The 12,488-nt window shown below is 41.7% G+C and overlaps 1 protein-coding gene across 2 annotated transcripts in view; it reads right to left on the reverse strand.

The window, feature by feature from the left end:
• plcd1a (phospholipase C, delta 1a) overlaps positions 1 to 10,728 on the reverse strand; it is a 15,687-nt gene extending 4,959 nt beyond the window's left edge. Inside the window, exons 1-7 of one of the 2 annotated variants that reach the window (XM_056364110.1) lie at positions 10,435 to 10,728; positions 6,616 to 6,774; positions 2,525 to 2,753; positions 2,245 to 2,374; positions 1,918 to 2,146; positions 1,608 to 1,809; positions 93 to 237 (exon numbers count right to left, since the gene is read on the reverse strand). In XM_056364110.1, the coding sequence (XP_056220085.1) occupies positions 93 to 237; positions 1,608 to 1,809; positions 1,918 to 2,146; positions 2,245 to 2,374; positions 2,525 to 2,753; positions 6,616 to 6,774; positions 10,435 to 10,465 (1,125 nt within the window). In that variant the 5' untranslated portion in view covers positions 10,466 to 10,728. Of the gene's footprint in view, positions 1 to 92; positions 238 to 1,607; positions 1,810 to 1,917; positions 2,147 to 2,244; positions 2,375 to 2,524; positions 2,754 to 6,615; positions 6,775 to 9,116; positions 9,701 to 10,434 lie in introns of those variants that run through there. The other variant, XM_056364109.1, reaches the window with a different exon arrangement.
• Positions 10,729 to 12,488: the final 1,760 nt, after the last annotated feature.

The raw sequence follows: 12,488 nt of genomic DNA on the forward strand, positions 1-12,488 counted from the left end.
TAACTGTATGAATGAGAACAACAGGAAATTAAATCATCAAAATTAGCAGCCTGATACACCCTGTCCCACAAGTAATACAACATCTCACGTACTTTGAAGGCGTACTCTTTGATGGCTTTGATGACGTCTCTGAAGAGCACTTTGGATGTGAGTGTGTAGCCGTGATAAATGACAGGCTCCCCGTTAGCCCCGTCCCAACAGTCCAGCTCCACACAGCGGCAGCTCTTCATGAGCGCTCTGCAAGGAGAAGAAGACGACCTCGATGACCACCAACGCACCACAGAGATCACTCTTGGCCTCCTCGCATTGCAGAAATGTTTCCAGGAACTCAGGAACTTCACTTGAATTTCAACAAAAAGGAGCTAGTGCTAGCTAGCTAGTTTTGGTACCTGCCCCCCCAACAAGTCCCTGCCCAAAGCCTCCTATGGTAAGATCCATGAACTATTGGGGGCATTCAGTCCGACACTGGTTGTCACTTGTAACTAGAATTACTTCCCTGTTTATCCAGAGTCATGTAAAATATTAGTCTTGTCATAATTGCTGTGCTGTGTGAAGTTATGGCTAAAAAGGTATATTCTGTGAGGTCACAGTGACCTTGACTTCGGCGAGTTCATGCTTGAGTCCAAGTCAATGTTTGTGCCAAATTTGAAGAAATTCCCTCAAGGCATTACTGAGATATCATGTTCACAAGAATGGGATGGACAGGCGGTCGGACTGACTTAAAGCCGTATTGTGATTGATTAGTTGTTTGTAGCCGTGTTCTAATTGGTTGGTTTGCCTTATTCTGAATGGTTAGTTGATTTGTAGATTTATTCTGATTGGTAGGTCAGTAGCCGTGTTCTGATCTAAAACAAAAATCTTGTTGCCTGTTTGTGGACGTAGAGACTGAGGGAGAGGGTGTGGCTGGGTAAAGGTCTCTCGTATACAAGCTCAAGTCTACTGCAGTTTTCTTTAGTTACACTCTACTAGCATGGTGTTCAATCAGTGCTGCCTCTGCACAGCTGCTGGGCTCACACAGCAACCACTTTATCGAATAATGTTCGCTAAACAAACCATAACTAACTACTGTGATGTCTGCTGCTGCTGCATTCACATCCTCTCCTAAGTCCAGAAGTTGTGATGTTAAAGTGTGTTTGTTCCCCATAAATGTAGAGATATTGTAAAAAGAGCAGTTTGGCTCTGGTGCAGCTGCCTGGTGGTCAGGAGCGAGGTTAGGGGCTGCTTCCTCTCACATTCAGACAACGGGAACAAAGCAGCAGCATTTTCCTCTTCAGCTGGGGAGTGTGTCACACAATTCTCATAAGTAGTGTAAAGGGCCTGATTGTTATAAATATTAAAGGTCGTACCATTTTTGTGGCCTTTGAGTTTAAGTTGAAATGAATGAAATGATGACTAATATACAATATATGAGCAGCGATTCCTCAATCAACTTACGCTTACAAGGTTTTCAAGGCCATGCATTTCCCTTTGTTACACAGGAGGACTCAAGGCTCATCTGCGCATGCACACACCTTGACCTCAGCCCCAGATGGTGTGGGCTTAGCCACAGACCTTATCAACTCCTAGAAAATGCCCCTGATGTACAGCATGTGGATAAAAATAGTTACTTTATGTAGGCCTCTGTGCTGCTGGGCCCTTTGAGTTGGTCTTCCATCAGGTATGTGTTGTGTGAGGAGGAGATGTAATAATGGTTGAGGGGCTGGCTCATGTCCTGGTACACAAGTTTGTGGGCCGGGTTGAGGATGGATCCCTCCTCTTGGTGCAGATACATCAGGAAGCCGTCTTTTGTCATGTGCTTCTTCTGCTTCGCTGGTGAACAGAGGACATGACGGACGTGACGGATGCGATACGATATGTGGAATGTGAGCTACGTATCAAAGTCAAAGCTGATGGGGGGGTTTTCTGAATTAACCCTACCTGTTCCATCCATCTCGTATTTCTCGATCAGCTTGAGAGCGTCCTCCATGGACACCTGCTCCCTCTGCTCATTCAGCAGGAAGCTCAGCAGGTCTCTGGCGCTCATCTGACCCTCTGTTTGAGCGTACTTCCCATAAATCACATCTATCTCCTCCCGCTGCGTTAGTAGGTCGTAGAAGTGCTTGATCTCCGCGCCTTCCAGGGATCCTGAATTGGACTCGTCACATTTCTACACAACATTATGAAACATTAATCAATCAACCAGATCACTTGATTTGAACTCTGATGAACTATAAGAAGTGAATGGATTTTCTGAGAGAGAGTCACCTTGAAGATTTCCTCTGCGTAAGTGTCATCAACCTCAATGTTTATCTGTCGCAGGAAGTGCTTCAGCTCCTTCAGGGTCATCTTATTGTCTTCATTCTTGTCTGCTTTTCGCATGCAGTTGATGATCCAGCTGGCATTTAGATGTAAGGATGCTGTTTACTCTTATTCTAGCGAAGTATTCAACTTGAGCACTCTGTGATTTTAAAACATCTTTGAAATAAAAGAAGAAAAACAACAAATCTGGACGTGCAAAAGGTAATAAGCAATGTTTCGAGGATACTGCTCGCTCTTCTGCTGCCGGTTGAGGTTGCGCATGTTGCTGATGAGCTTGTTCAGGCTGTTGACCCACTGTTTGGCTTCCCCCCCACTGATGGCCATCAGGTCAAGATTTCTCTTGCGACCCTTGAAGATGATGGAGAAGCACTGCTCTTCGACGGTGGCGTCGGTGTATTTATTAAGGCCCTCGGACTGACGGCCCATGCGCACTGAATCAATGTCATCAATGGAGACTGTTAGGAGAGAGGAGAGGAAAGTGAATGTTTAAAATTCTTGCCCTGGAGGCATCGTCAAGGGTTGGCTTGATAATATCTTGAGTTAGCAGATGTAAGCCCTCAAGCTCACTTAGAGAGAAACCTAAACAAGTCTAAACAACACTGCCAAAGACAGGATTCAAATCCTTTCAATTTCGAGTTAAATTAAGTTTGACATGCAAATACCCTCTTGCGATTTGGAATCAAGTCTCTTAAAGTTTCCTTTACAAACAAAATCAAATCAACACCTCCTTTGTCAGCCTACAAATGTAATATATTTTTAATATTACATTATAAAAATATTTATATAATTATAGATTTTTGGTTCCCATACCTTTTGGTAAGGCATAGGATGTGGTGCCTATAGTTTTAGATATCTAAAGAAAAGACATTTATGAGATACAATACATTTTCCTGTATTTCAGCCGTTAATCAGAGGACAATAAAAAGTTGACACTTGTAGCTTAATGATAAAAATTTCTTACTGCAGAAATTCTACATTAAAAATCAATCAATAGATTTTTTTATTCTGTCATTATCAGTGGTAATCATTAACGGCTTTGTTAGAGCCACATGTCGTTTTGAGTGTGATATTTGGGCATATTCAGGAAGAAGCGGACAGTCACAGTTGGCACCTGGAAACACAAGTTAACAATCCTCCCGAAGACATGACAGTATCTTGAGGCGGCAGACGTTTTGTCCCGATGGACCCGACAGTTTTTACATCTTATCAACAGGAGGCTTTTGTTTCTGTGTGGTAGCCTTCACTCACACAAGGAGCATGACGGTAACAGATAAAAACATGGCCTTCAAACAGCCTTCAAAGCACACTGCATGTTTTCATTTTCTTGCTAAATGTGCAACGCGCAGCTACCAAACATGTTTGCATAACAAGAAGTTGATCCAAAATCTTGTTTACCAAAAACTCAGCAATTTGGCCTAAATAGTTTTAAGAATTACGAGCCCTCTGAGACTGTGTAAGAGGAGGTCTCTCCGACATTTTCTTGTTGTCTGCTGAGCACTTGGATTCTTTGGCAACCCAAACACATTCCCAACAGTTTGATGCAATCTGGCCTGCCTTGATCCCCTCGCCTCACACACTGGCACACCCGGGCAACAACAGAAAAGTGATCGACATTTCTAGTGCTAAAAATATTTTGGTTTATCAGACACCCCACGCACAAAGACAACAAACACCGACAGCCTCTGCACACACAGCCTGTTTACCCTTACACTGGTGGCTAGCGCTATTGTTGAGCAGCTTAATGTACGGAAGAGTGTGCATGACCACGGATGATGTCATCACGCTAAATGGCAACAACTGCCCTTCTAACAAAACACCAAAGAGTACAGGCTTACCTAAGAGGTCATATGTTATAGTTGAACCACAATCACAGTGTTTCCACCGTTTACATCTCAAGGTTCGTCTAATGAAGAGCAGCCATTGTTCTAGTGAAAATCAGAGACTGTCTAGGGGCAGAATGAATCTAAAGGTCAGACTACTTGAAGAGAAAAACAGAGTGGGGGGGGGGGGGTGGTATGGTCAAACACACCCAAGGCTGGAAGGTGTACACTCAGCTGACTGCTAGATGAACAAAATACCTTGAAAGCATTCACCAGAAGGGGAGTGTTTGTTTAATCTGTGCATGCACGTTATCCTCAGCAACAACAGACCACTGTGGAGGAGTTTAGGGTTGTGAATTTGGACCCGTTTCAGAGAATCCCATCTGGGGAGACCGACCACAGTGTCCAAGACACGTCAACCGTGTCACGCAGGCATTGCTTGAATACCAGATGAAATTTCACACAAAGAGATTATTGTCCCAGCCCGACAAAGTACATGCCGCTGTTTCTGAAAGTCTTTTCTCCAAAGGGGAAGAAGACAAAATTCAGCAGTGTAGAGAGTGTAGAGGGTTAGTTCGCCGTGTCAGAGTGTGCGCACACACTTGACCTTCAGGTTAATATTCAGCTTGGGGTTGACTGTTTTGTGAAATGACCATAACAATATTTGAGGAAAGGCATGCAAAACAATAACCACCTAATTACCCTATCTGTTAGATGTGTTTGACTATGAGCCTGAGAATTGTGTTTTAGTCAAATTCTGATCTGATAAGTCTGTTGACATTATTAATGTTGGAATAGATTTTTCGGCAATGATCAGCTTTTGCTCTGTGACGAACCACAGTGATATGAGGAACATGTCTAATGAGACGTGCCAACTTCATAATGTAATGGAAATCCACGGACATCTACTTTATACGACCCCTGACGGTGTGTACGCATGTGTATGTGTGTGTGTGTGTAAATGCTATAAAGGCAAACAGCTGTCAATGAGTGTGGGAAAACAGACAGACACAGCTTTACACAGTTTCAGAGTATGGGTGGTTTACAGGCCCGGCAGCTCAGACACAAATGTGTCTATAGTATCAAAAAGCTGGTGTCAAATATTTTCATTAGATGTTCTAATTTCAGGCACTGAGCAGTTATTGAAGTCATTAAAGATGCAATAGCTGATTGTTTAACTGCTTGGGGCCAGCTGACACAAGCAGAAACTATCTACACTATTGATTATTATTGATTCTTATATATAAGTTCATAATCCTCAGACTAAAGTATTGAGTAAAGTATTATTTTGGTACTGATAACAAGTCAGATATCATAGTGGCATTAATACAGAAAAGATTTAAATGATATCCAGCACTGCATGTACTGTACTTCTAAATATTTAGACAAGTCAAGACGAGTCAACTTTATTTATGTAACCCAGAATTTGATTTGGCTTGGAGGGTTTTACAGTCTGATCAACATATGACACTGTATATTTTTAGATCTCTGAATTGGATAGTTAAAAAAAAAAAAATCCATAAAAAAAAAAGGTAGGGAAAAACAGGAAATGGATCCCTCTTCCAGCACGGAGGCAAACATCCAATAGACATCCTGTCATTTTTATAATATAGATTTACGACATGGAGAAAAACTGAATGAGAATATGTCCTATAACTGCTCACGGATAAAAGGCTAAACTTATACCATAAACTTTGTTTTGTTTGCTTTGATAAAATGCTTCAGTAAGGCCGAGCAACAGATAAATCTTATACAAAAACTGGTTAGACAATACGTGCCGCCCTCCCACACTCTCTTACCTTATGCCAAAGCACTTTAGAGCAGAGTGGTAATTGTGGCTTGCTAAAGCCCACAGGAAAGCAATAAAAACACGTAGCTTATTTTCCGTAAACAAGGAAATGCCTGTGAACTTAAGGCCCATCTCTAAGCAAGTGTGGTCATGTTGAAAACAAAAAAAACAGTTTTGCCACATCACCGTTAACTCACTGCTTGATCACATCCCCTGTGTCTGTGTCTGTTGTGTCTGTGTGGCGACTATAAGACGCGCTGCTCTGTCTTCCAGTGTTTGTTCAAGGCTCAGGCTCGGGGCAGAGGTTAACAGGACTGGTAGCAGCAGCCGTCGGATGGGAGGGAAATCAGAGCAACCAGAGGCACCAGGGACTTATATATTATCACACCCTGACAGTGGATCACTGAACCAGAAATCACAGAAAAATAAATCTCTCTCAACACACTTGGAAAAACATAGTCAGGATTCAAACTAGCATTTTCCAGACTGTCTTTGGCCGCATACATTATCTGTGTGAGTTGTTTCCATTCCCCCACTTCCTCTCATATATTCTCTACTACTAGAAGGATTTGAGGGGTGTGTTGTGTCTTAAGGCAAAAAGCTATTGTTAAGATCTGAAAGGAGAGCTCCAAGTTGACAGGATAATAGAAAAATTATGTGCAGGTCAAAAAAGACACAGAGAGGACCCCGGTGGAAGATGACACTCACAGGTGTGATATTTCTTGAACATTTTGTGGGACTCGTGCCACAAGGTCTTGCAGTCTTCTTGCAGTTTGAAGAGACGGTTCTTCTTCCAGGTGCTGGAGCGGATCTTGATCAGCTCCCCGCCGATCAGCAGGAACTGGAGATCCGGATCCCCCTCCAAACCTGCGGGAGCGGGGACAAAAGGGAGAGTCGCACACGATTTTTATAAATTCGGTTGACGCACTGTGTCAGATGTAGCAAGGACTGTCACTATGGAGAAAAGTTAGGGGTTGGTACTTCAATAGAAAAGTGTGGTGAGATTTTTCCTATTATCAACCTACAAAACCAACATTTCATTGATCATATGTATAAGTATAGTTTGTGTAGCCAAAGCCTGATAAACTGTTTCTGTGCCGACTGTTAAAAATACATCAGTGAGCCGCTGCGTTGCAATCGACTGGCAAGTTCCTTCTCAATGAACTTGGGCACAGTAGTTTATGATGAGTCACCCGACATAATACTGCCCTGTTGCCAGAAATACTCATTAACACACCAAATACGCAGCTGAAAATAGTCTCCAACAAAAAAATAAATAAAAATGAAGGTGTACATCTGTAAGCGTTTTATGTCTTTATTAAAAACCAATGGTCTTGAGGCTGAGAGCCTTTTCTTTCAAGGACACACAGCACCACCTAAAGTCCACTAAGAACCCTAATTTAGCTCTACCTACTTTATCTCTGCAGAAATTTACAATAACTGTATTATAAGGTGGGTCAGGACTGAATTGTTTTGCCTCCCAGCTGAGCTTCAAACCAGTTCACAGAGACAGTGTTTTATAACTCAAGTGAAGCAATTTGCTGATTATGGCTTTCTGCGAAGGGTGTGTGTGAGATTTGCTGAAAGCATGATTCATGATTCATGTTCAACACTACATGAAGCCACAAGGACAGTGTTGGCAGTACAATGTTTAGTTTATTTGTTTTCCATTTGTACAAAAGTAAGGTAATGCTAATGTGTTTGTCAGTGTAGATGGGTGGGACTGAACTTTTTACACATATCTTTTTGACTCACACAAGTAAAATGGAATACAAAGCACTCTGCGACATGAGAGTCATGAGAGAGAAATGAGAGTGACTGATGTCCTCTCAGTGTGCAAAGGGCAACTGGGGACAAATACATTCACTCATTTGGGACTGTGTCAGGGTCGTGGGCAGAGCCACAACATTACAGACATTTCTTTTCCCCCTAGGTCGCACCACAAACTCACAGAGGCTGTTTATGAGTCTCTGGCCTGTCTGCAGGCAGGGCGGAGGGCTGGGTAAGGCAACTCCAGAGCTTCAACCCCGCCTCTGCCCAGTCAGGCTTTCTGCTGGGAGCTTAAACTCCCTTTACACGAAGTTGCAGCTCCTACTTGCCTATCATCTCCTTTTTCATATAGTCTACCTCAACGTAGTTTCGATATGTTGTGGCTGACTGTTCTCTTACAAAGAGTGACCAGTCAGCCACAAATAAATAGTTAATGATTCTTAACATTTCCCAAATCATAAACGTGAGTCATTCTGTAACTGATGAGAATCAGATGACCTTTCTTTTTTTTTTTTGGCAGGGTCATCAGTTTCAGATGCAAGACTGGATCAGAAATGATCTTGAAACTATATTGTAGAGCATACACCCTCTGTGAGGCAAGCTGGGGCAAGAAGGGGTCAAGAATTAAGGTAAAGAGTGATGCCTTGGAGGTACGAGTTAATGATATGGGTTCACAGAGGGAGGGAGAGGGAGTCTTTGAGTACAACATGATAATAAGTGTGGTTTGAGATTTGAAGAAACTTTTCACGTCCCATTTATGAACGCTATTTAAAAAGACCAAACCAAACAAGGTGCAACAGGTTGTATATTATCAAATGATGAAATAAGGGAAGAATGAATTTCCCTCACATGTTCCATTGTCATAGCAACACTCACTGTGTATTATTTTCCCTTTTGCACTTCATTGCCCTGTTGTGCCTTCTCTTTCAAGATGACTAATAAATGAAACTGCCACTGTGTTACACGCGACAAAGCCACAAGGGAGTGCGTCTTCTTTCACGTAAAATCGCCTTCCTGTGTTTGTCCCTTCGTTTGAATCACAGAAAAGGGTATGTCGTGACATTTATCACCAGCACCACAACAACCCCACGAGCCAAAGCCTCCTCTGAGTTGTCATTATGGCAGAAAGAAGGAAGAATGCAACGCTCCAGGCAATGAGGAAGCATCCATAAAGCCCCTTTACAGTCAAATATACACGTTACGTCCCAACAACACAAACAGGCGTTTTATCCTCAGATTACATAAGATCACTGACATATGTTAAAGATATAAAGATAAGATCTTCCAAAGTCGACGTTATCTAAACATTGTGGGTATATGCGGGTGTGTTTATGTGTGTGTGTGCGCGTGCTCCTGATAATGTTGGCAAAATAATCAGAGCGCGCGCCACTCTGCTTTGGACCCAAGCTCCGCCACATTTGCACCTTTTGGGGACTTACCTAGGCGTTTTCCATTCTCCTGTGCAACTTTTTTCACCTGCTCCTGGAAAGCCAGCTCCTCGGAGGTTGTCCTTTTTGGACGTTTATGTAAACAAGACATTATGGACTAACTTTTTTTTTTTTTTTTTGCAGTTAAAAAAAGGAGTAAAATATCCAGTTGGTGTTAAATCTGTGCTCGGTGTGGAGGAGAAGCAGGCACCACGTAGTTCTCCCCTCGTGGGGCGGGTCTAAACTCATCTGTTGCTGTGTTATAGCCGCTGTTCCCTGCGGCGGCGACCGACCAGCTGTGCACACTCTGGGTAGGACTTTTAACACTATGGCGAAAAAGTCTGGTATCTGGTAATTTAGTTCCACCTTCAACCTCAAAATCTTATTGGTGTTGATACGTCTTAATACCACTGGGTTGGGACACTTCTGATTGGTTCCAGTGGTGATTCAGGTATTTTAGTCACTGTCTGTCTTAGATCCTTGCAGAAAGGAGAAGTCTCATTCCAATTATGATTATTTAGTTGTTTTTCCAGGAAAATCAAAGACATAATAAGCGACATTATGGCTTTAAATTGGCTACATGTTGCACTGTGTTGTTATGCAGCAGCTTTTAGTTAACACACATTTCTTTTTTCTATATGGGCTCGGCTGGATCTGCTACTCTGTCTGTTTCCACACTCCATTAAAATCAATAGTATATAACTTTACATGTTATTGAATCCTTACAGAACTACTGAGCTGTGAATTAGCGCCACCCTATGATAAGAAGTATATAAAAATAGTTGTGATTGGATTGCCCCGCGCTTGAAACTTTAATTTAATTGGACATCAAATGTTTCAGTGTCCTTATAGATACGTTATAACACGGATCCACCCTGTCCTTTTAAATCTGTCACCGATCATCAGCAGGCAACACAGGCCACATGCATGTGGTTATAAATTACAGTGAAGCATGAGATTGTGAAACCAACATACTTCTCTCCTGCTGTATGAAATGTGACATTGTCCTAGCAACAGAAATATGTCACCAGACAAAACCATTCACCCCACCCTGAACATCAACATAAAAATTTAATTTATAGGAAAACAAAAAGCAGCATAGATCATAAAATCGGGAAGCATTTCTCTGACGACGAAACCACAAGTAGTTTATAAACAGATTATATCGTGCCATGAAGATAAAAGCCGGTCAAACAATTTTTCCAACATAAAGTGGAGTTTTCAATCCAGCCCAGAAATGACACCCTAGGACATATATGGAAACATTACAGCATGTGAGCTCTTTAATACAGATAGTAATTAGACAGTAAATCTGTAAGTCACCACTCACCAAACTTCCCAGCTGTGCCATTTGCCTCCATTCTGATTTCAGTCAAAATAAATCACCATGCACCAGGGATAAAGTCCTCTTCTCGTCCAGAACACTCTCAGTTATATGATGGGAATTATCACCACCATAAAGCTCGTCTGTTTGTCCTATGTAGGGAAAAATCCAATCTGTGTCCCCCTCTGAGCCGACCCACACAGTGCACAGTTAATGCCAGCCCATCAGGCTCTTATATGCGCCCTCAGCCCACACCCACTGCAACACCGGTCTGACTAGTACACCACTCTCTCATGACTTTCATTCAGCTCCCTGCCAGTGGAAACTACACCTTTGGATGGAATTCCACCAACACAGACAAAAATAAACACATGCACAAGGACTAAACCTTGATAAGATTGTTCTGTATTGACTCTTTTTTAAACGTGCATTAATCTGATGTTGTTTTGTAATTTTATGTAGATTATTAGCCTCTAGAGTGTATTTTGATTTATTCAGGGTGTTGTCCCAGTCTGGTACAGACCTGCCATTTACAGTGCTGTGTGCGTTCCTGCCTGCCTCTTCCCTCCACCTTTTCTCCCCTACACCACATAGTTAATGTTGGATGTATCATCACTCCACATCACACCATGTCTGTAGCCATCATTACTGTAATGCTTGAGGTCTTTATAGGATGAAGGCCTACTGACAGCGGCTAAAGGCATCAATCCTCAACAGACATTTCAGCACAGTGTTGTTTCAAGCACAGAAATATGAGCAAAAGAAACAAATCAAAGCTGAACACAGCGCAGCAGGTGTTATTTATCATGCATGCCTATCCCATCTCATCTGGACCGAACCTTTTTTTTTTTATGTCACTAATATGAAATAATGGGTGAATAGTGTTTGTGCATTGGTTGCTGTTCATTGTTAGAATGTCATATCTGAGGGCTTAGACAGATCCCTCTTTGTGCCTCTCTATTATCAGTGTCTGCCAGCCTGTTCTGTCCTATGAACTCTCGTGCTGGGGCAAGTCTTGTGAAAAAAAAAAAAACTGCTCTGTCTGTCGAACCACGAGGAGCTACAAAGTGAGTTCAACAATCGCCTCTTTGAGAATCCCACTTGAGCGCTACATGAGCTGATCAACACAGCCAAAGAGTTTGTTTTGGGTGAATTTGGAATCTTGACCTCTTAAACTCTTGATTGTTATATTTCATTAGGATTGTTTTTTCCACAGCAACTGCTCTTTTTTTGTCTTTGCCTGGGCTCCATGAAGCTTTGAAAACACTTTGTATGACACAATATGGTGAAACCTGATCTGCTATGAACCTTTTCAGTACCTGTTTGTACTTCTGCATTATGCAAGAACAGCCAGCTATCCTTTCTATGTAGCTTAATGGAAATGAATCACTTGGGTAACAGGGACAAGGCCACACCTCATGTGACAGAACATTATGTATGTGTGATTGTTTAATAAAAGTGTTGCATCTATTCTCCCGAGGTTGTGAATAATAGGCCTACATTGATTCAAATTGTTAACATCGACTGAAAAACGTGATTGAATCCTTTAGAACTAGTGATCAGTTATTGCAACTGCTGGTAATGAATTTATTGAATATCTCTTTGATGATTCACTAAGTTGATCAAATGAATACAAAATGTTATATTGCTTATTTGCATACTTCCCATAAACTGCCTCCTTCACAGGCCATATTCTTTCCTCTAATTTAAATACATTGTAGGTGGGATTCTTTGATGCCAGACAGAAAATAAATGAAGTATAAAATGTCCTGTACTGTTTGGTGCAACAGAGACTGCATTAGCTTTACATATGAAATAGCTGCTTATATCACACCCAAATTGCTGACTGATTAAATTAGATGCATTAATTAATATTCGATTAGTTGTGAATATATAACACATGGGACAATTAAAATTGTCTTTGAATTTATGATTGATATGATATATTGGAGTAACTGTGCCGAAAACATACAAATTTAGGCAACTGGACTATGTTCTCTCAAATACAAAACAGCTATAGTTATATGAAAACAAACTACACTAAAAAATAAACATGATAA

The sequence above is a fragment of the Seriola aureovittata genome, chromosome 20 (assembly GCF_021018895.1).
Source record: "Seriola aureovittata isolate HTS-2021-v1 ecotype China chromosome 20, ASM2101889v1, whole genome shotgun sequence".
NCBI lineage: Eukaryota > Metazoa > Chordata > Actinopteri > Carangiformes > Carangidae > Seriola > Seriola aureovittata.